We start from the raw sequence: 24,558 nt of genomic DNA, 5'->3' as shown, positions 1-24,558 counted from the left end.
TATTCTCAGAGAAGGTCATTCATCCATGCAATGGAGGATAGGGAGGGAGGATTAAAGCAGAGAGAGAGAAAACAAAACAGAACTTGCCCGTCCACAGCTGATCGAAAGATTCTGTACAGTAAAGTTGGTAAAGATACTCTCACCATTTTTTCTGCTTCATCTGCTTCCTCGTACCTCCACCCATCCCTCCAGTTCGAGCTCCGCTCTATGGATCACCACACGATTTCCATGAGGACTCTGTTCGTTTCTCTGAGTGAGGCACCGTCCCCGCCTCCAATGGGCTTTCAGCTGTCACTTTTCCACCACCTCAGTAAGCTGCTCGTACTGTGGGCTGCGATCCCACGATCATCACGAACATACTGACGTCACACTGCTGCGTTTCGTTAGCCAATGACAGCTAACTTCAAGTTTCATGGACAGTGACACCTCATTAAGGCACCAATTGTTTGCAACCTCTAATAATTATTTTGCATATTGTATTATTACTAGCAACTCAATCTGATGTAATTTTTTTAACTAGGACAAATTGCTTTTTTTTTTTCTTTTTTTTTTAGGTAATTGTGAATATGACACTTGATTTATTTAACTAGCTATAATAAGAATTAACTTACTGGTGGGAGTAGCAGCCAGCCATAACATATCTAAAATCCATTGGAAATTGTATTCCTTAAAATATAAGGCTTAAAGGAGTTGTAAAGGAAAAAAAAATGTTGCCTAAAAATATTGTCTGCAAGGTAGACAGACAGAATAGTGTAATGATTCTGTTAAAAAAACGAGTAAATACCTATTAAATTCCTTCATCTATATCACCTCTGGCATTCTAGTTTCTGTTCTCTCATTCACTTCCTGGTTTGCATTGTTCATTCATGTAAGAACTAAATTTCCCAGTATGAATTGCTGCACGCCCAGTAATTCACACCTCTTTGAGGTCTCTAACACGTAGAGAGCGTCCTGCCGCACAGATGTAGTTCCCAGGAGGGGGTGAGCACGTTACTGACCATCGCAGTAAACCCTCCCGTCACGGTAGTCAGTAAAATCAGAGAAGCAGGAAGTGAACAGAACAGAGAAGAAATAGAGCAACTTCTAAACAAAAGCGAACAATGAGGAAATGAAAAGAGGAATGTCTGCAGGTAAAGGATGCTTATTATGAAAAAAAATTCAAACCAGTGGCCAGTTTGATAGCACAGTTGGTGCACTTTTTCTTTTCATCACAGTATCACACTGAAATTTTAAATTTTAATCAAATTTCAAAAGGGAGTGCACCAAAACAAACACTTTCACACCAGAACCTCACAATACCCAAACTCCCTCTCCTATGCCGGTATCCCCAACTATTCCCACAATATTCAAAATATAGACCTTATGTGTTTGGTAGAAATAGGCTAGTTTTAGTTTATTTTAGGGCTGTTACTGATCAAAATTTTTGTGTTCGATTAATCGATTTTTTTTTAATCGATTAATCGACTAATTTCGATTAATTATAACGCACATACAGATCCAACTACTTTTAGCTGATCCAGCTACCAACCACTGGAGAAATGGATAGCAGGATACAAAAAACACACAAAAAACACACAAAGGCAGCGCTCGATGGGAATAGCATTAAAACTTTTATAGTCTTCAAATAGGTAACAAAATAAATATTGCACTGGAGATAAAATCGATGTAGCTACATAAACTGTAAAAATGGTGCGAGTAATACCAAACGGTAGCAAAAGCAGTCATAAAAACATGTAGCTAAGTATGATACTGGTATAAAAATATGTACAACGATGCCACTGCGGAATCCAGATGAGGAGGGGTTAACATCAGTCCGTCGGCATGTAGATGTCCTGTGAAGGGAACTATCACAACTCCCGGTGGATGGTTGTAGAATCCCAGGTTGATAGAGGGAAGTGATAGAGGGAAATGTAACAGCCCTTGCGTGTGGCAGATAGTAAGGTCCCGCCGGCATGCAGATATGAAGGCACAGCAAAGGAGCCCTTCAGATGGACACGGCAAGCCCCACCGGTGTCCGTGAGGTCACCGAATCTCCGACGGAACTCCCTGAAGGCCCAGAAGCCGGCGGAGAGGTGTGTACCAATCAAAAGAATTTTGATAGATCAAAAAAAATATGATCGATCAAAAAAATTTAAGATTAATCGATGAATTAATAGTTAATTTCAACAGCCCTAGTTTATTTATATACTATATAGACACGTGCATTCGTTATCGTCGGAATGCATTTTCATCCAAATTTCTGGATTTTCATGTTCGTTTTAACAAAACGATAACGAATGCGCAGAATACAAGATCTGAAGGATCGGAAATAAAAAAATGCTTTATTTTTGTATCCATTATATTTTCGTATCGTTGCGACAACAGTTCAATATAGATAGATAGAAGATTCGACATGACTGGGACAATAGAAATCTGTGCCTATTGAACATGCGGTCCAATGTGCCTAACCTAACTCTATTAGTCCAAGATTATTCAACATAAAGAGAAAAGATTCAACATTAGAGAGACATGAAGATTTGACGAAACATACGATCGCCATGAGCAGACATTTACGGTCAAATGCTCCACTCATAGGCTATAAAAGAATTCTAATGTTGTTTGACTAGTAATAATAATGAATAATTATAATTATTACTAGTCAAACAACATTGAAGTTCTACTATAGCTTGTGGGCGGAGCATTCGACCAGAAATGTACGATCGCGGTATCGTACAATTTAGCTGCTTCGTCAAATCTTCTTAGAACATCCGACAGACACCATAAGCCTTTAATTGACAGATTCAACCTTAATTAATTCGGATTCTCATACAAATGCATTTAACGAAACAAAATAAATAAAAAATGAATTTCGGGAGTAACTAAATTAATGCTTTTTTTGGACGAAACCGAAATTCCCGAAATTATAATTTTTCAGTGTGCAGATGTCTAATACTATATATAATACATAAACAACATTTATGCTGTTACAAGAAACTTTTACAATTACAAAAAGTACACATGTATGCATTGATTATGATAATTCCACAAGCTAACCCTGTAATTACACAATGTCACTTGAGTCTAGGGCCAATGGTTATTCACAGATGTTCATATGATGTCAAACCAACCATAGAGCTACAAGTGGCCACAGGAGACAAACAAGGACAAAACTGCAAATAGTACAAACATGTAGACAATAATGTGTATATGTTTTCTCTTTTTATACACTTCAATGCATCTCCTTAAATAATATGTAAAACTTACAGGGTCTGATTGTAAAAAGTAGCAGCGCGGGGCGTGGAGTTCACACCAAGGAGCAATCATACAGGGAACTAAGGGCCAGATTCACGTAGAGCGGCGCATATTTAGATCGGCGTAACGCATGTCATTTAAGTTACGGCGGCTGAATTTTGTGGCGTAAGTGCCGTATCCACAGAGTATTTGCGCCCAAATTTGTGCCAGCGTAACGTAAATTCCGAGGCGTAAGGCGGGGTAATTGAAAGTGGGAAGGAAGTGGGTGTGCTCCATTGAAATAAGCCGTGACCCAATGCAAATGAAGGGCCGGCCGTACTGCGCATGCGCGCATGAATCTGCACCTCACTGGGCATGCTCAGAACTCGGCCCGGCGCAATCAGTGAGATAGGAAATAGGCCAAGCAGACTTAGTGAGCTACGCCCTGTGTATAAATAGCCCCAGACAAACGCCCTTCCTTTGCAAAAGTACATCCATGTGTTCCCTTTCCTGAATCAAGGTGCTTTTGCTCTATTGTCTGTGGCTGTGTGTTGGTTTGTGTAGGAGTGTAGTAGGTAAGAGTTATTGGATAGTGTTAGAGGAGTTTGTATTAGGTGTTTATTTGTTCTGAGTGTTTTTTGTGTCTGTTTTTTTCTGTGTGGTTTTTGGAGTCTGTATTAGCTGTCAGTTTTTTTTTTTTTTTTTTTTTGCTGTGTGATTTTCTGTGTTTGTTTGTTCTGTGTATTTTTTTTTTGTTTGTTCTGTGTCTTTTTGTCTCTGTTTGTTCTGTGTATTTTTGTGTGTGTTTGTTCTGTCTGATTTGTGTGTGTGTTTGGTGCTGATTGTTGTGTGGTGTTATGGCACCCAAGAGGAGAAAGCTGAACTTCTCGGTGCATGAGAAGAAAATCCTCGCTAGGGCCATCACCCGATATGGGCGTTTTTTACATGTCCCTGAGAGCCGGGTCACCACCCCGACCAGGAAGAAGGCGATCCTTCAGCAGATTACTGATGAGATCAATGCTGGGGGGGGGAGACGAGGACCCCCAGTGGGATCGCTAAGACGATCAATGATCTCAGGAGCCTGGTCCGTGAGAAGGTGGCCAAGATTACAGCGCATGCCACGGGCACTGGCGTAGGACCACCTTGCCCCGTCTGGCTGATTGAGGAGGAGTGGGCAGTGGCCCGGTGCTTCCACAGCCAACAAGTGGTGGGCCTGCCTGGCTTTGACTCCCAGGAGGCCGTGAGGACAGGTACGTTTTTTTTTATTTTTCAATCTGGTGAGTAGCATGTGTGGGGGGGGGCAAGGGAATATGTGCCAAGTGTGTGGATCCTCCAACCTGTGTATGTTTTGTGTCATCCACAGATGGCCAGGAGGTTGCTGGGCCATCAGGCCAGTCTGCACCAACCCCCGGACAACAGGCTGAAGAAGACTCCCAAGAAGGGCAGGAGTCCTCAGTGGAGGGAGAGTGGCCACACCTCACATCATGAGGACGTTGAGGGGGAGGAGGATGAGGGGGAGGAGGATGAGGGGGGGGAGGATGGGGATGATCGGATGGACCTTGCCAGGGAAATCGTTTTGACTTTGGATGTGGCTCCCCCTGTGGCTCCCCCAACAGGGCTCCCCCCCAAGGGTCTCTCTCTCCCCTCCTCCCAGGACACAAGCCTCAGCTGCAGGCAGGAAGGCCACCCAGAAGACCAGGGGGGTGGCCGAGGTTCTGCCGGCCAATCTGCGGAGGGACCAGGCCCGGCAGACCCAACATCTGGGTCAGGTCACCCGGACTTTGGCCCAGATGGAGGACAGCCTGGGCTCAATTAAGGACTCGGTCAGTGAATTGAGCACAAACTCATTGGCGGTCATAACTTGCATTTGTGACCTGCTGACCGCCACAGCAGGCGTGTCCCTGGAGGTGAGTGCCCTGACCCAGGCTGTCCACGCAAATACTCAGGCTGTCCAGGCCAATACGGCAGCCCTCACTGTGGGCCTGAACAGGATAGCCGTGGCCTTGGAGGGCAGGCCAGCAGGAGGACAGTCACCAGGGGAGGCTCCTCCTTCCCCTGCTCCCCCCCATGAGTCTCCCCTGGTTGGCCGTGGCCATGGCCGGCACCCAGGCGTAGCTCACGCCGCCGCCGTTAATGTTGGATGTACTTTTGATTTTTTTTGTTGTTTTTTTTTTATTCTACTGTGATTATGATTTGTTTTATGTGTGTAAATGATGTATGAATGTGGGGGTGACATTCCTGATGAAAAAAGGGTGTCACCCTCAGTTTTGGTGGAGTAGGGATCCCCAGGACCAGGGAGAAGTGATCCCAGGTCCATGTGAATGGTGTATGAATGCACAGTGAAATAATTGGAGCCTTGGCGGGGCGTTGCTGCTCCCTAGTACCATGGGGGGTACTTGGGTCTAATCCAATTCGATGAAGATGTGATGTGTCTGTGCTAGGGACCACAGTGGGTGTGCATGCATGCATTCTCATTGTGCCATGATTAATGTGTGTGTTTACTGTGCAAAGAAGCCTTCTGCGAGGCGTCTCCTGGCTGCTGTTCCCTCAGAAGAGGGGGTACCCTCGGTTACTAAAGTCACTAGTATAGCTATGAGCATGGATGCCCCTGGCATGTTGGCATACAGATTGTTGTCCTGCAAGTTTGTGTGCTCAGCTCTTCCCTAACGGTGTTGCTTTAGCTGACATTTACACGGCTGGTGATAAGTTAGGGCAGCTTTTATAAGGTGTAACTTTCCGCCCTGAAACTAGCAGATGCGCACACGGCGTAGCCTACGCCGCACAAGCGTACTTTTGTGGATCGCCGTATCTCCTTCATTTGCATATTAGCATAGAAAATCAATGGTGTGTCTAGCGTATTTTGCGCTTCAAGATGCGTCGGTTTAATCGCTTTACGTCGGACGGAAAAATCTGGTTTTCAGGCGTATTTCGTTTTGAGGATACGGCGCAAAGATACGCGCGGCGCATTTTTGAATTACGCCGCGCATCTCTAGATACGTCGGCGTAAGTGCTTTGTGAATCTGGCCCTAAAATACTAAGAAAACAAATAAAGGATGTTTATATGTATTATTATGAAGTGAGAAGTAACAATGGCTCATAGCAATTCTAATCAATGGAGTGCATTGTGGTATACAGAGGGTCTTCAACTTATGAACGCAACAAGGACTATAGGTTTGTTAGTCATTGAAATCTGTTTGGTAAGTCGGAACACTGCTTGTAAGTGTAACTTCCACCTGTGCAGGGGTGTGAGATGTTCCGGCTTCGGCCTGTGCAGAATGTGGCATGTTCCGGGCGCTTCTGGGGCTCTTCTGGCCATGCAGTACATGAAGTACTGCAGTGTGAAATTTGTGAAATGTGGCAAGATAGCTGCTCGGAGGTATCCGGGACCAGAGTCATTCGTTAGACCCTGTATTGCTAAGTGACAGATTTGGTTAAAACCGTTCTTAACAGTTCACGTTACCACACTCCAGCTAGCTATTCACATGCCATAGCAACAGAGGCAAAGTATCCATGTAGGAATGTTTGCATCAATGATTTAGGCAGTCTGCAGTATTTGTTGGCCCACATGACTCCGGCAAGATGTCCGCCGGAACCAATGGCACCGTTGCTGTGTCTCAGCCAATCAGGAGGGAGAGTCCGAGATGGCCGAGGTACTCGTGCAACATCGCTGGATCAAGATGGGGCTCAGGTAAGTATTAGGGGCTCTGAGGGGGGAGCTGCACACAGAAGGTTTCTTATCTTATTGCATAGAATCTATTAAGATAAAAAATCTTCTGCCTTTACAACCACTTAAAATAAATACAGATTTTTTAAGAAATGTATTGTCCAATCAATATGTTGCATCTAAAAAGTCCCATGGAAATTTGTTTCTGTTCTTTATAGAGATATTGGGCCAGATCCACAAAGAACTTACGGCGACGTATCTATTGATACGCCGCATAAGTTCTACGATGGGCCGTCGTATATCTTTGTTTTGTGTCCACAAAACAAGATATGCCTGAATGTGGGCTCGATCCAACTGACATACGTCTTAGTACGCTGTCGGATCTTAGGTGCATATTTACGCTGGCCGTTAGGTGGCGCTTCCGTTGATTTCCGCGTAGAGTATGCAAATTAGCTAGATACGCCGATTCTCAAACGTACGTCCGCCCGGCGCATTTTTTTACGTCGTTTACGTAAGGCTTTTTTCGGCGTAACGTTACCCCTGCCTCTATGAGGTGTACGCAATGTTAGGTATGGATGTCAGGACAGCGTAAAATTTTCCGTCGTTTACGTTGTTTGCGTAAAACGTTTGCGAATAGGGCTTTGCGTAAATTACGTTCACGTCGAAAGCATTGACTATTTGCGACGTGATTTCGAGCATGCGCCGTTAAAAAAAAACTTCATTTATGTGGGGTCAAGATGAATTAACATAAAACACGCCCACATCTTAGTCATTTGAATTTCGCGCCCTTACGCCGACACATTTACTCTACGCCGCCATAACTTACGGCGCTAATTCTTTCTGCATAAGGAACCTCCGCTCTAAGTTACGGCGGCGTAGTGTATCTGAGATACGCTACGCCTGCCTAAAGATAGGCAGTTCTTTGTGGATCTGGCCCATTGTTTTTAGGGATCTAAATCTAAATCTTCCTAATCAAAGTATGCTGAGAATTAGAGGAAGCAATAAATTGTGTTTCGTCAGACCATTTTATATCCTTATTCATTGATTTTTTGACAATTAGGCATTGAACGTGTGTAAGTTACTTTGCTCTTCCATAAGCTCTATGTATCAAACTTTCGGCATTATATCTTTGGAGAAATCTCATTTTAGGAGTCAGTCTCAAAGTCTTAAACTGTAGTGCAAATTCACTTAATTATTTTCAACTCTCCAAATAGGACATTGTATTTGGCAATGTTGTAGTGGGTAGTGTATATACCGGTAATTTCTTTCTGCTCAATGTCAGTGGCTCGCCAGAGCCCAGGCAAAAAAAGCTGAAAAGCCTATTTGCACCTGGTACGCCTGGGGAATATGAGCTATACTGGGACATGCACTCTGAAAGCTCTATAAGGTCAGGCAATCTTGCAAAGTGAGAATTGGCTAGCAAATTGAATGGTCTTTTTGGCTTTAGTAAATCAACTGTATTGCTTGTGTGTCTGTGACAGCATTACAAAACAAAGAGATGCTTTTTCAGCATTGAACATTGAGCAGCAGCACAAACACCTAATATTCCCTGCCTTTTGTGAGTTTTTTCCTAACTACTTCATGTCTGTTTCAATGCACAATGAACAAAGGCTCTTGGGATCCCAACATTTTGGAGGCAGGGGGCTGGCGCAAACTCCCATGGCGGTCTAGAGGCTAAAAATGGTATGATTGGTAATGGATGCTATGACAGTGATAGATCACAATAGTGAATGAATGTCTTGGGTTGGTGTTGAACTCATGGTCGACCCTGAAGCTCATCCCTACCTAGTATGCAGTAATCAGACATATGCTAAGCATTATTAAAGTCTAACTTGTATTCTCAAATATTTAGACACTTACAAATGCATTATACAAATAAAAACACTTTGATTTTAATTAATGAATTATGTATATTTATATTCAATTTCTTAGTACATTTTTTTATCATAGTGAACTATAGGCTGATGGATGCTGAGATTGCTTTTTTATGTCCTAGGAATACTATTCCTATCCCGTTTTAATGTATGGTTGTATTCCTGATCCTGCCTACATTATGTTGTCCCAGAGAGACTATAGGCTAAGTGTCCTCTCTGCACTTGTCTACCACAATTTCACCACCTTTACAACTGTGATGCCGCGTACACATGATCGGAATTTCCGAAAGAAATGTTAGATGTAAGCTTGTGTGATCGTGTGTAGGCCCCATCGGACATTTTCTGTCGTAATTTCCGAAGCAAACATTTGAGAGCTGGTTAACAAATTTTCAGACGGCAAAAGTTCTTGTCGGAAATTCCGATCGTCTGTTTGCAATTCCGACGCCCAAAATTTCTATGCATGCTCGGAATCATTGAACTTAATTTCTCTCGGCTCGTCGTAGTGTTGTACAACACCGCGTTCTTGACGTTCGGAATTTCCAACAACATTTGTGTGACCGTGTGTATGCAACACAAGTTTGAGCCAAAATTCCGTCTGAAAAAAATCCATGGTTTTGTTGTAGGAAATTCCGATCGTGTGTACGCGGCATAAGTGTACTCATGCTTGCTTTACCCAAAGGGAGATTGTTTTAATGACTAATAATTCTTTCATTATTTCTTCTCTATTTAGGGTAAGGAAGAGACCGGAAGCAGACAACTTTGCCCTTTCAGTAATCTATGGGAAAACAGTCTACCATTATAAGATTGAGCATGACAAATCTGGGAGATATGGAATCCCTGAAGGAACCAAGTTTGACACTTTATGGCAGGCAAGTCTAATTGTGCCAACATTTAGAGCATTAGGCAAGATAATGCAAGATCATTATAAACCTTGCTGATATCTTACAATGGGGCACGTGGAAAGATTTTCAAATAATATTTTAGGCTTTGCTGGTAAATTAAGCATTTTTGTAAGTGCAGAAAACATTCATTGGGAAGTGGGGCGCAAGTTAATAAAGTGGTTGTAAACCTCTGATATGAAAAATGAACAAAGCATATCCTTTTATAGTGTATACTTTGCCTCAATCCAAAGGAGTACGATTTCGTTCTGCAGTCTCATTTCACTGCTTTCTGCATGAGTCATTTTTGATAGGCTGTGCTGACTTCAAGGGATCAAGGGGGGTGGAGGAGGGGTCTCCAACAACAGATGTGATTGACAGACTCTGCCGTGCATACTATCCCATTAGATCACTTAGAGGGGGTGGGTCCCTTCCTGCAGGTCTCCAATTATTCTTAATTCTCCTCTCTGAGCTGTGCAGTGTGTGAAATCAGATTCCCACCCCTTGCCTCAGAAAAGCTGCATAAAGAAGAACTGCAGTCTACTCACATAATTTGTAATAAAAACATCTTTGCTATTCTGAAACTTCCCTCCGACCACTTAGCATATTATTTTATATATACTGTGATTCTGTACTTGACAAATGCTGCAGAAATCTCCCTCTACTGAGTCTGGCTGCAACCGTTTTAACTGTGGGCAGCTGAAGCTGCTGCCTGTTCGCTTCCTGGATTTACACAGAGGCACATCTCCATCTCTGCAGCTCTCATTGACCCTCTTATGACTCATCCCCCCTCCCTTCCTGGCAAACTCTCATGAGAGTGTGAGAGAGAACTGTGTATGATGTCATAAGCTTAGGCTTTTTACCAGACGAGAAATAGGAAGTGGGCTGTATAAGGTATTTACTGACAAAACAGAACAAAAATGTTTTATTATCCAAAGTTAAGACAACAAGGGCAGAAGATTTAATAGATTGAAAGATGTAAAAATGACTGACGTTCTGCTTTAAATTCTGGAATTTAAATGGCTGTAGAGAAGAGAAGACTGCAGATAAACAGCTACAACTTATGTAGGAGGATTTGTTTTATGTCTGTGTACAACCTGAGGCCAGTCACTTAACTGGGTATATGAACAGTTTAATAATCACTTTAAACAGCAGTTGGTAAAAAGTTGTTAACAACATTCTTATATTCTTACATACATGCATGTGCCATCACCTCTGGGGGGTGGGATTAGGGGTACCCAATATAATTTGCTATTACAAAGCAGCATTGCTGGCAAAACAGCGCCCCTGTGTACATGCATAGATTTAGTGGATACAGACCCTACCCCACCTCCATTATTACTGTGGCTTTCTCCCTGGCTGCGCCCCAAGCCTCTCAACCCAATTTTAGCTCACACTTTGGCTATCTAGGACTCTGTTAAATGCTCTGCCAGTCTTGTTCCCCTGCACATCCCCCTGTTGGAGATTTTTAACTGCCCTCTGTTTCCTCCAGGCTCAGAAAACCCTCATGGCTATTCCTGGTGGTGCATAACAGGTCTGACGACAGTCCGATCATTATTGTTACATGCTCCTTTCAACAACTACAGGATACCTATGATATACCTAATTCTAAGTGTAGCGCCCCCTTTGCTTTTAGCATGGGCACTACGCTAGAGTTAGTGGGGAATGGGAGAGTTACTTTGCTCCCATTCAAGATTTGTTCAAATTCCAGACATCTGTCATTCCATAATTATCCACTGGGTCAGTCTGTGGTCCAGGGATACAGTGCCATCCCTGGCCAGCAGTTGGCGCTAGAGGGGTTCTGGCAGAGCAAGCTTTCCCAGCAGCCAATTAGAGGAGTTTTCCCTCGCAAGGCATGCTGGGGGAGAGTATATCTGTGACAGGGGTCATGTGTTCTAAAACTTTCGCGGGGTCCCCGTTCCAGGTGTGGTACCCACCTTCAGGGTACGCGCATCCATGGACCCCGCCAGCGCGGCCCACCTGGCCAAGGCTCAATACTGCCTCAAACCTCATCGGGAGGAAAAGGTGGACTTCAGTGTTTCCAGGACCTATTGAAAAAACCCCAGTCTGGGATCGGGTGTTCGGATCACTGACAGCTATGATTGCTGTCATCCGGGCCTGTTTAGGAAAAAGTCTACTGGGAGGAGTTGCTCTTTATTCACCTAAGTCCTTTATTGAAATTGGCCTGTGACAGACCCGCTCCTCCCAGACGGTTCAGAGTGACACTTCAGCTGCCAGGCCTATCATAGGGGTCTGTCCGGGGGCACTTTACCCACTCCGAGTAGAGTGGGGACGAGTTACAGAAGTTGGTACTATACAGAGTAGTACTGACTGCTCCATTGTTATCCAGGCCTAAAAACCGCAAGGTTTTCTCCTCCTATCCTTTCATCAACCTTGTCCTTCCAAACTAATGTTGATGTTGGCTGTGTTGGCCTGGCAATAAAGCATTGAAAACCCTTCAATTACTGTCTGGACCTTCGCTCACTATTTGTTCTACCACTGCACCCCTGGAGCCATGTCAGGGTAACTTAATTCGCCCATCCCAAATCAATCAGCGGCTCCTTCGGGGGTGAGCGCTACATAAGCATTTATCTTCAAATACACCACCTGCTGGAATCCCTCACCAGGAACTAGGACTGATCAAGGACCCCCCCTCCCCATGGCTTTTGAGACAAGATATCACACTCACCCAACTACTCAAGGCCTAGTATCCCTATTATATTCCTTGCTTTTGTGTTCCTCAAATTCTCAGGCCTCTTCTTACTGTGCACAGTGGGAATCAGGTCTTGGCGCACTGCAATCCCCTGAAGTCTGGAATAAAATATGGCAGACCCTTGTGGTGGCCCTGGAAAATTTGATTAAGGTAATGTCCAGGTGGTACTACACCCCAGAGAGAATTGCAAAGTATCTTCCTACTTACCCTGCTTCTTGCTTTGGGGGGTGCCCAGACCAGGGCGACATAAAACATATGGTGGACGTGCCCCAAAGTTAAACGCTTATGAATTACAGTCTGTAACATGGTCAATACTTTCACTCAAACCTATATAAAGATTCCTGGGAGGCCTAACTGCATAAGCCAATAGAAGACTTAACAAAGAGAGAATACATCCTAGCTATCCTCATTTTTATGGCCACGAAACAGACAATCGCAAGAGCATGAAAAACACCAGTCCTCTCTTTCGGCACATTTACAGCACACTTGTGAATGAAAAACTCACACTGAATGAAATTCTTGCCAATGAGCATACGTTTTGGAAGACTTCGAAACCTTGTCGGACCAGTTCCCAACTTTGTGACCACCCACACATCTTCTTGATCTGTAATTCTCATTGACAAACCGACCACACAGTCGGTTCCCCCGGAAATTATTATTTCCCAATCCTGTCCTCCTTCCCTTTTTCTTCCTTCCCTCTTTTTTCTATCTGTCTTTCTACTCTCCCCCCTTTTTATTTTTTTTTTGCAGTTACACCTCCCTGTTTGCCCCCAATCGGGAGCAAACAGGAGGAATGGGATGAATCCTGCATTCGCTACCTTTTATACGCCACATAGCCCACAAGGTTTGTCAAATTTGATGCTGCTTTAGACCCATTTATACCCATTAGGTATTTAACATCTTACATTTTGGTTTTGTTTTTTTCATTATATCACGCTGACTGTGAAACGTTTACATGTGGGGGAGTACAACTGGGGGGATCTGTAGTGGAGAAGGATCTGGGGGTTTTAGTTGATCATAAGCTCAATAATGGCATGCAATGCCAAGCTGCGGTTTCCAAAGCGAGCAAAGTCCTTTCTTGTATTAAGAGAGGTATGGACTCCAGAGACAGAGATATAATTTTGCCCCTGTACAAATCATTAGTAAGACCTCATCTGGAATATGCAGTTTTGGGCACCAGTTCTCAAAAAGGATATCGGAGAACTGGAGAAAGTGCAGAGAAGAGCAACCAAACTGATAAGAGGCATGGAGGAGCTCAGCTATGAGGAAAGATTAGAAGAACTAAATCTATTCACTCTTGAGAAGAGGAGAATTAGGGGGGATATGATCAACATGTACAAATATATAAGAGGTCCATACAGTGTACTTGGTGTTGAGTTATTCACTTTACGGTCAACACTGAGGACAAGGGGGCACTCTTTACGTCTAGAGGAAAAGAGATTTCACCTCCAAATACGGAAAGGTTTTTTCACAGTAAGAGCTGTGAAAATGTGGAACAGACTCCCTCCAGAGGTGGTTCTGGCCAGCTCAGTAGATTGCTTTAAGAAAGGCCTGGATTCTTTCCTAAATGTACATAAAATAACTGAGTACTAAGATTTGTAGGTAAAGTTGATCCAGGGTAAATCCGATTGCCTCTTGGGGGATCAGGAGGGAATTTTTTCCCCTGCTGTAGCAAATTGGATCATGCTCTGCTGGGGTTTTTTGCCTTCCTCTGGATCAACTGTGGGTATAGAGTTGGGTGTATGGGATTGTATTGTGTTTTTTATTTTGTTTGTTTATTTTTTCGTGGTTGAACTGGATGGACTTGTGTCTTTTTTCAACCTGACTAACTATGTAACTATGTAACTATGTAACATGTACTCTGCTGAGTCTTATTTTTTTGAACGTTTTGTATGTTATTCATTTTGTTCTTGAGTCCTCACATGATCCAGCATCATCCCATCTGCAGCATGGGGGGGGGGGAGCCATAGGACTCTGATGCTGTCAGTAAGATCCTGTGAGGAGGGAGCAAAAGGCACGGTCCAGCTGTGCTGTGTGTGTCTATGGATGCACACAGATCTGCTTTGGAGCTCATCTGCATAGGTGCCCCCTCGGCACATGACTTGCAGAGGGGGCATCTGCAGAAATGAGGAGGGGACAATGTTGGCAGGGGGCTGAGTAAGTAAGTCACTGCTCTGTGCAATATCCTTGCACAGACCAGGTAAGTTAAGTTTAACCTTTTTTTTTTTTTTTTTTAATTAACGTATGACATTATGCATGAATCATGCCTACTATGAATAATAGTACTGTTGAATTCAAGATGATGCAAGTAGATGAAGTCTGTTTAATTGTACTAAATTCAACTGGAAACCTTTCACTACAAGCAAGCTAACCAAACAAATAAGTAATTAATATAATTTCAAAATGCTGTGTAATGTATATTCTTATGATGTTATTTTATTATTATTTGTTATTACATTTATTTACCTCTACTGTTTTCTGTTGTCATTATAAAGCTGGTTGAATACCTGAAACTTAAGCCTGATGGAGTCATAACTGTGTTAAGAGAGATTTGTTCCAATGGTAGCACATCAATTGGTAAGTCAGAGGATGAATGTCACATGGGTTAAAGCTTATCAGTGTCATTTTAGAAAGACAAATTATTGTAAAACAATCTTATGTTTGTATTTGCATCAACATGTTCATCATGTTTAGTATGGGATGAATATTAGATTATTGGAAACCTCTATTTCTCATAAAATTGTTATTTTATTGGCCATTAATATGTTACCATCTTAAACAGCTCCGTCTCCTCTTTTACTCAGTACACAATTTATAATTTAGCCAAAAGCCATTGATATTTTAAAGAGAAAATACCAGTGTCATCTTTGTTCAATTACCTTTACATACAAAATTATACAAAAGAGCAATGTTAAAAATTGTTAAATATTTGAAGATCTGTGGAATAAAACCTTTAGGACTAGTTCACAGTTGTGGTTTGATAATGCACTACTGTGTGTTTTAATGCATTTTTTATTGTATTGTGTTAAAGCAGCCCATTCATATGGAATGTGCTGTCAGAGCAAAAGTCTTCAAAACTGTGTGTAGTGGTAAGCTATAGTGCAGGTTTTCTTGTTTTCTGTATGTACGTGGATTGAAATTCTGAACAATTTGCATTGCAAAATCATATGTTTTACTGCAACACACATAAGTACAAGGTGGTATTAAAAAGTTTTGAGACTAGCTCTGTTTACAAGAAAGTACTTTATTTATCTACGATTACACACCTATCACCCTCAAAATAGTCCCTTTGTACAGCAAAACAACACTCCCAGCATTCCTGCCACTTCCGGAATGGGTCTTGGAAGTCTTGTTTTCAAAGTGTGTCAAGCACCTTCTGTGATTCACACTGGATCTCCGCGAATGCGCTTCTGGAAGAATGGCCAAACATTCCCATAGACACACTCCTAAACCTTGTGGACAGTCTTCCCAGAAGAGCTGAAACTGTTATAGCTGCAAAGAGCGGGATGCCATTAAAGTTCATGTGCGTGTAAAGGCAGGCATCCCAATACTTTTTTTTAATATACAATATCTTTCCTTTACAGTGAAGTTAGCATACAGTTAAGAATGGGGTGGGAGCAGGTTTAAGCTTATGTAGATTTTGACCAGACTTCTACTTTACCTTAAAGGGTCACTAAAGGAAATGTTTTTTTTTTTAAATAACAAACATGTTATACTTACCTCCACTGTGCAGTTCGTTTTGCACAGAGTGCCCCCGATCCTCGACTTCTGGGGTCCCCCGGCAGCTGTCTCTGGTCCTCCCCGCAATTAGTAACCACAGTCATGCGAGAGCTCGCATGGTGGTCACTAATTGCCGGCGTGCTCCCGTGATACAGCGAGCGGCCATAGCCGGTTACTGTATAACTCGGCCCCGCCCCTCGGCGCGCTGCGTCACTGGGTGTGATTGACAGCAGCGCCAGCCAATGGCTGCGCTGCTCTCAATCCATCCGCTCTAGCAAATCAGCGGCCAGGCTGAGCGGCGAAGAGGATATCGGGGATATCAGCGGGACTTTCGAGGGGTCAGGTAAGTATAACGGGGGCTCGGGGGGGGGGCCGGCAGCAGCAGATGTTTTTTCACCTTAATGCATAGATTGCATTAAGGTGAAAAAACATTTTCCTTTACAACTCCTTTAATGCCCTGTACACGCGATCGGTTCATCTGATGTAAACAGACCGATGGATTTTTTCATCAGATATCCGATGAAGCTGACTTTCATCAGTCTTGCCTACACACCATCAGTTAAAAATCCGATCGTGCCCAACGCGGTGACGTAAAACACAACGATGTGCTGAGAAAAATGAAGTTCAATGCTTCCGAGCATGTGTCGACTTGATTCTGAGCATGCGTGGATTTTTGACCGATGGATTTCCCCACAGACGATTGTTTTTTTCTATCGGTTTTTTAACCATAAGAATATTTTAAAACAGGTTCTATTTTTTTTCACCGATGGGAAAAAAAACTATGGGGCCCACACACGATCGGTTCGTCCGATGAAAATGGTCCATTGGTCCGTTTTCATCAGACGAACCGATCGCGTGTACAGGGCATTAGGCTTCAGTAGATAAGATAATAGGGGATTTTTCTGTTAACAACAGAGAAAGGTGCTACTACCCCAGATTAATAAGAATCCTTCTGAGCTGTCGGGTGCAGGATGTACAGTTGCTCAGCTGTCAATGTAATGAATGGATGAAAGACATTCTGCAACTCCATACATGCTCTTAAATCAGTCCAGATTTATTGTATCTCCATAAAAGATGTTCAGCCAGGGGCGTACCAATAGGGTGGCGGCGGGGGCGGTCCGCCCCAGGTACCACACATTGAAGGGGTGTCAGTGGCCGAGTGACTTCGCTATGTGGGGTGCACTCCATACCCAAGTCGGGTGATACTGTCTAATCATCCCAAGGCATCCCTGCTGGGTCTGGCTGCTCCATTTCCCTTTAGGTGTTTTTTAGAACACCCCCATCGCCGCGGCCGCAATGGACTAGTCCAGATTGTCCACTCGTTTTATTCACTGAATTCCCTCCTGCTAGCTCCGCCTCCACCCACCACTGCGGCCTCAGCCTGTGTCTGTCATCTCTCTCCGCTGGGGCGGCTCGGCTACTGCTTTCACATACAGACACAGGCAGTGAGGCAGGATCAGGAATCGAATCCATCTGGACCTCCCAAGTTACTCCCTAGCAGAGGCTGAGTCTGAGAGCCTGAGGCTGGACAACAGTGGTGAGGGGGGGGTTGGGGGGTGTTGCATGAAGAAGAGCCTGGAGGAGTGTGTCTGCCTGCTCTGCCACCCTGTGTGTGCTGACCTGATTTGGGGGGAGGAGGACCCCCCTGCCATGTGCACAACTAGCACTGTATGTAGTAGCTGACTTGATTTAGGGGGGTGATTGATGTGCCTACCACCCCCTGCCATGTGTACAACTAGCACTGTATGTAGCTGACTTGATTTGTGGGGGGGGGGGGGTGATTGCTGTGTCCACCACCCCCTGCCATGTGTACTAGCACAGTATGTAGCTGACCTGATTTGGGGGGGGGGGTGATTGCTGTGTCTGCCACCCCCTGCCATGTGTACTAGCACAGTATGTAGCTGACCTGATTTGGGGGGGGGGGGTGATTGCTGTGTCTGCCACCCCCTGCCATGTGTACTAGCACTGTATGTAGCTGACCTGATTTGGGGGGGGGGGTGATTACTGTGTCCGCCACCCCCTGCCATGTGTACTAGCACTGTATGTAGCTGACCTGATTGGGGGGGGGGGTGATTACTGTTTCTGCCACCCCCTGCCATGTGTACTATCACAGTATGTAGCTGACCTGATTTGGGGGGGGGGTGATTACTGTGTCCGCCACCCCCTGCCATGTGTACTAGCACTGTATGTAGCTGACCTGATTGGGGGGGGGGGTGATTGCTGTGTCTGCCACCCCCTGCCATGTGTACTAGCACAGTATGTAGCTGACCTGATTTGGGGGGGTGATTGCTGTGTCCGCCACCCCCTGCCATGTGTACTAGCACAGTATGTAGCTGACCTGATTTGGGGGGGGTGATTGCTGTGTCCGCCACCCCCTGCCATGTGTACTAGCACAGTATGTAGCTGACCTGATTTGGGGGGGGGGGGTGATTGCTGTGTCCACCACCCCCTGCCATGTGTACTAGCACTGTATGTAGCTGACCTGATTTGGGGGGGTGATTGCTGTGTCCGCCACCCCCTGCCATGTGTACTAGCACTGTATGTAGCTGCCCCAGGGCTGTCTTAATGAGAGGGCACACTGAGCACTGCCCAGGGGCCCCAGTTGCATGGGGGCCCCTGCTCTTTCCCCAAAGCAGCTGTTCCTTGGGCCCCGGGCTGCCCCTCTACATCCCAGATATCCCTCCAGCACTCTGACCCCTCTACACCCTAGATATCCCCTACCTCCTACCTACTTGATGTCTGTTTACCTGCACTGTCTCCATTGTAGGGGCCCCAGAGCATTGCTTTGCCCAGGGGCCCATGATGCTATTAAGACGGCCCTGATTTGGGGGGGGGGTGATTACTGTGCCCGCCACCCCCTGCCATGTGTATAGTGTAACACTGTAGCTGACCTGATTGGGAGGGTTGCAGAATGTAGGCATATGCGATTTACAGTGTGCAGAATGTAGACATGTGCGATTTACAGTGTGCAGAATCCAGGCGTTTGCTATGCTATGGTTTTGTTAAAAAAAAAAAAAGCAGTATTATCTGTTGAGTAAATGTTATAAATAATTGAAATTGGAAAATAAGTTATTAACTTACTTAAACCTATGTTTTTTTTTTTTTTTTTTTTTTTTAAGTTGATGTAAAGTTTACAAATTCGTGCAATACATGTTCTTGAAAACATGAAAAAAAATTGTGGGTGTTTTTCCAGGTAAACGTTGGGGGGGGGGGGGGGGTGCCAGATGTAGGATCCGCCCCGGGTGCCAAATGCTCTAGGTACGCCCCTGTGTTCAGCAGATGTGATTTTTTTTGTTGCTCCATGAATGATAGGAAAATTACTTGACTATAAAACATGTTGAATAATCTTTGGAGAATGACATGGCTTTCTTAATGTTATAAGCTTTTCTAAAATTGCCTTGTCCAATACTCATTCAGATGGTAACATATTTTGGTCACCCTCAGCTACCAAGAAATCTTTACTCTGCATGCGCTAAAGGATGTAGGTGGCTCATATTTGCGTTATACAGTTGTGTTAAAAATTATTCAACCCCCCAATGCTGTAAAGGGTTTTAGGGAATTTAGTGTACATTTGCAATTGTATTCAGAATGAAATCCTACAAGGACTTCTTAAAGAACCATATGCAACTAATATGACATCAATTGGTTTTGTAATACAGTAGTAAATGTTTATTTTGTGAATTCTTCATTTACACAATTATTCAACCCCTTAAAGACTACCACTCTGAAGAACAGAGGTTCATTGAAGTGTTTTCAATCAGGTATTGAAAACACCTGTGGATGTCAGGGAGCAGCAATAAAGCCTAATATGCACCAATTAGGCAGCTTTAAAATGACTGTGATACTCAGCTCCTTCTAGACATTTACTGGTGTGGTTTCAAACATGATGAAGTCAAGAGAATGGTCCAGGAAGACAAGAGAAGAGGTGATTACTCTTCACATGAAGGGCAATGGCTATAAGAAGATTGCAAAGTTGTTAAACATACCAAGAGACACCATAGGAAGCATCATTCGCAAATTCAAGGCAAAGGGCACTGTTGAAACGCTACCTGGTCGTGGCAGAAAGAAGATGCTGACTTCGACTGCTGAGCGCTACCTGAAGCGTAGAGTGGAGAAAAGTCCCCTTGTGACTGCTGAGGAACTGAGAAAAGATTTGTCAGATGTGGGTACTGAAGTTTCTGCTCAGACAATACGGCGCACACTGCGTAATGAAGGCCTCCATGCCAGAACTCCCAGGCGCACCCCCTTGCTGTCTCCAAAGAATAAGAAGAGTCGACTGCAGTATGCAAAAATCATGTGGACAAACCACAGAAGTTTTGGGATTGTGTTCTGTGGACTGAAGAACTGTTTGGGCCCATGGATCAACGCTATGTTTGGAGGAGGAAGAACAAGGCCTATGATGAAAAGAACACCTTGCCTACTGTGAAGCATGGCGGGGGGGTCAATCATGCTTTGGGGCTGTTTTGCTTCTGCAGGTACAGGGAAGCTTCAGCGTGTGCAAGGTACCATGAATTCTCTTCAGTACCAGGAGATATTGGATGACAATGTGATGCAGTCCGTCACAAACCTGAGGCTTGGGAGACGTTGGACCTTTCAACAGGACAATGATCCCAAGCATACCTCCAAGTCCACTAGAGCATGGTTGCAGATTAAAGGCTGGAATATTTTGGAGTGGCCATCGCAGTCACCAGACTTAAATCCGATTGAGAACCTCTGGTGGGACTTAAAGAAAGCAGTTGCAGTGCGCAAGCCTAAGAATGTGACTGAACTGGAGGCTTTTGCCCATGACGAATGGGCGAAGATACCCGTAGATCGCTGCAAGACACTTGTGTCAAGCTATGCTTCACGTTTAAAAGCTGTTATAACTGTAAAAGGATGTTGTACTAAGTACTAAGATTGAATGTCACTTGGGGGTTGAATAAAACTGATAATGATGTGAGCACAGAAAAGACATTTGTGGTTATTTCATTATAAATGTTATGTTATATTTGTCTGACCTACACGTGCCTCTTTGATTTAATTGTAAGCAGGATGACTGAATGATCAAAATCAATGTCAAACTGGCCAACACAATCAATTTCAGTGGGGGTTGAATAATTTTGAATACAACTGTATATGCCAAATTCTACCCAAACTACATAAAAAATTGATCTGTTGCTTAAAGTGACCTTGTTACTAGAATAACAATGAAAAACAGCACTCTTCACAAACTAAAGTTCCTACTTATTTCATGTGGTGTTCACACCACTGATCTGCACTGTTTGAGATTCCTAGTGCTGTTCTGACCACGTGCGCCACCACTTCTGCTATTTAATCATGAACAGCAAATTAGAACAAACGTGAGTTTCGTGCCAGAAACATGATCTCACTTGCACACCCACCTTAATCCCCATATTTGGCTCCTGTGGACTTCGCCCTCTTCCCAAAGATGAAGATCCAGTTCAAAGGCCGCCCTTTTGACCATAGTCTTTGGGTTCCGGGGGGGAGTATGGTTGCAAAGCTGAAAATGAAAGGAAATGACAGAATGACACCATAAGGAGTGGAGCCTGTGGCTTAATTTGACTCAACATGGGAAACCTCACCTGGCCCAGCCACGGAAAGGATTGACAGATTGATAGCTTATTCTCGATTCTGTGGGTGGTGGTGCATGGCGGACCCGTCTTAAAACATGGACCAAGGAGTCTAACCCACGCGAGTCGGAGGGCCACTCAAACTAAACCCTGCAATGCAATAAGGGTGAGGGATGAGGTGGGATCCTGCCACTAGCGACAGCCGGCATGCGTATCCCTGGCCCGTCTCGCCCACCCCACCGGCGTGGTGGAGCATAAGTGTGTGCGGCAGGACCCGAAAGATGGTGAGATCCCTGGGGGCTAGGCCGTGACGAATACAAGAGAACATTGAAGGCTGAAGTGGAGAAGGATTCAATGTGAACACGTGTCGCTCCTAGGAGATAGGTGAGCACCATTCAGAAGGGACGGGTGATGGCCTTGCGGCATCGAGTGCAGCAATATGATCGATCCCATAAAAGCTCACGGGAGCTTTGAGGAAAGTTCTCTCTTCTTTGTGAAGCACAGGGTTCCCTGGAATGGATACTCCCCGAGAGAGGAGCCCGAGCCTTAGAAAGAGCCTTAGTTCTGGTGGTGTCCAGTGAGAAGGGCCAGGATGGGATGAAGCCCCCAGATAGGCCTAGCCAGGGTGAAGCGACTGGTCAGGATGAGGGTGAAGACCACCCCCCCCTTGGTTAGTGCTGGGCCAGGACTGAGCCCCCAGCCAAGCCAGACTAGTGACCATGCGCCAAGCTGGCCGGCTGACAAAAGTCTTGCAGAGTTTTTGTGCACTGCTCCAAATCATTTGGTGGAGGGAGGATTTTGGTGTGGGGTTGTTTTTCAGGGGTTGGGCATGGCCCCTTCGTTCCAGTGAAGGAAACTCTTAAGGCATCAGAAGACCAAGATATTTTGGACAATTTCATGCACCCAACTTTGTGGGAACAGTTTGGAATGGCCCCTTCCTGTTCCAACATCACTATGCACCAGTGCACAAAGAAAGGTATATAAAGACATTTATGAGCAAGTATGGGGTGGAGGAACTTGACTGGCCTGCACAGAGTCCTGGCATCAACCCATTAGAACACCTTTGGGATGATTTAGAGCGGAGACTGCGAGCCGGGCCTTCTTGACCAACATCAGTGCCTGACCTCACAAATGAGCTCCTGGAAGAATGATCAAACATTCCCATAGACACAATCTTAAAACTTGTGGACAGCCTTCCCAGAAGATTTAAAGCTGTTATAGCTGAAAAGGGCCAACTCAATATTAAACTTTATGGACTAGGACTAGGATGCCATTAAAGTTCATGTGCGTGTAAAGGCAGGCGTGCCAATACTTTTGGTAATGTAGTGTAAGTATACCTACCTAAAGTAAGGGTGCTCCAGTTTGGTCATGTGATCAGGTCCCAGCACTGGCTTCAGGGGATAGGAGAGACAGTGGACAGCAGATGTCCCATAGTAAGTCTATGTATGACATCACCACCCAGGCACTGCAGCCATTGTTGGGGCTCTCTCCTATCTCCTGAAGCTGGCCGCTGAGGAGATCACATGACTGGGCAAGAGCGCCCTTAGATTTGGTAAGTATACAAAGCTTTACATTACAATATAGTTAGCATAGGACTTAGAATGGGGTGGAAGTAGGTTTAAAGTGTTACTGAACCCAGGACCATGAATTCCCATGGTACACAGAACATGGAAATGCAATTATTTTAGTAAATATAAACTGCTAAATACCTTTTCTTTTCTGCATGACCCCTTACTTTCTGTCTAAACAGTGCTGATTGTCCCTGTGCTGATCACATGCACCCTCCCAAAAAAAAAAATCTCTAGCATTACACACCAAGCTGAGCATGTGCAGAGTGCCTCCTTAGGATCCACAGCGAGTATAACAAGCATGCTTTACTGCATATACAGACTGATTTTACTGTTGTGGGTTTAGTAACACTTTAAAGCGGGGGTTCACCCAAAAATACATTTTTAACATTACATTCAGCCGAGTTGTCCTAATGACAATCAGCTGGTTTTTTTTTTTTTTTTCCGTACATACCTTATTTCACCGCCGCTTCCGGGTATGTCTTCTCTGGGACTGGGCTTTCCTATCTGATTGACAAGCTTCCGACCGTCGCATACTACGCATCACGAGTTGCCGAAAGAAGCCTAATGTCAGTGCGGCTCTATACGGCGCCTGCGCACCGACGTTCGGCTTCTTTCGGCAACTCGTGACGCGTAGTATGCGACGGTCGGAAGCCTGTCAATCAGATAGGAACGCCCAGTCCTGCAGAAGACATACCCGGAAGCGGCGGTGAAAATAAGGTATGTACAAAAAAAAAAAAAACAGCCGATTGTTGTTGACAACTCGGCTGAATGTAATATTAAAAATGTATTTTTTGGGTGAACCCCCGCTTTAAGCATAGTTCAATTTTGACAGACAAAAATGGTAATTTCAAAATAATTGTTTTTGCATGGCATGTATGTCATGAATTTTTTTCTTTTTTTTTTCTTTTTCTAGGCATTTGTGTTGCACCACCTTCACTTCCAAAAGCTGTAAGTACAACGAAACAGAACATTTTAACTTGCATTGTATCATACAATGTATTGTACAGACTGTACATTGCTCGATGTATTTTACAGGCTTTGCATTGCACAATGTATTGTACAGGCTTATTTTTTACATCTCAAAGCCTGGTAAAAATTGAATGAACTTGCTGAATAAAGTTCAAAGAAAATTCTTCATTTTGCAATCATATTATGCATTGTTAAAACAAAACATTGCTCTGCTTCTCTTGTTTTATTCAGTGAATGACATGATTATGTTAACATTATTAAGACATTTGTTTTCAATTTATTTTTATTGGTTCTTTTCTTAAATACAAAAACATTTACATTAAGAGCCGGTTCACACAGGGGCAACATGACTTCCAGCACGACTTTGGGAGGCAACTTGGACACGACTT

The 24,558-nt window shown here is 44.2% G+C and overlaps 1 protein-coding gene across 1 annotated transcript in view; it reads left to right on the top strand.

The window, feature by feature from the left end:
• LOC120916246 (tyrosine-protein kinase ZAP-70) overlaps positions 1 to 24,558 on the top strand; it is a 139,733-nt gene that overhangs the window by 73,692 nt on the left and 41,483 nt on the right. The window contains exons 4-6 of the mRNA XM_040327119.1: positions 9,479 to 9,617; positions 14,835 to 14,916; positions 24,114 to 24,148. Coding sequence (XP_040183053.1) covers positions 9,479 to 9,617; positions 14,835 to 14,916; positions 24,114 to 24,148 — 256 coding nt within the window. The remainder of the gene's footprint in view (positions 1 to 9,478; positions 9,618 to 14,834; positions 14,917 to 24,113; positions 24,149 to 24,558) is intronic.

Source organism: Rana temporaria, chromosome 1 (assembly GCF_905171775.1).
Source record: "Rana temporaria chromosome 1, aRanTem1.1, whole genome shotgun sequence".
In the NCBI taxonomy this organism is placed as follows: domain Eukaryota; kingdom Metazoa; phylum Chordata; class Amphibia; order Anura; family Ranidae; genus Rana; species Rana temporaria.
The sequence above is the reverse complement of the archived record's forward strand: the minus strand, read 5'-3'. Positions and strand labels throughout refer to the sequence as shown.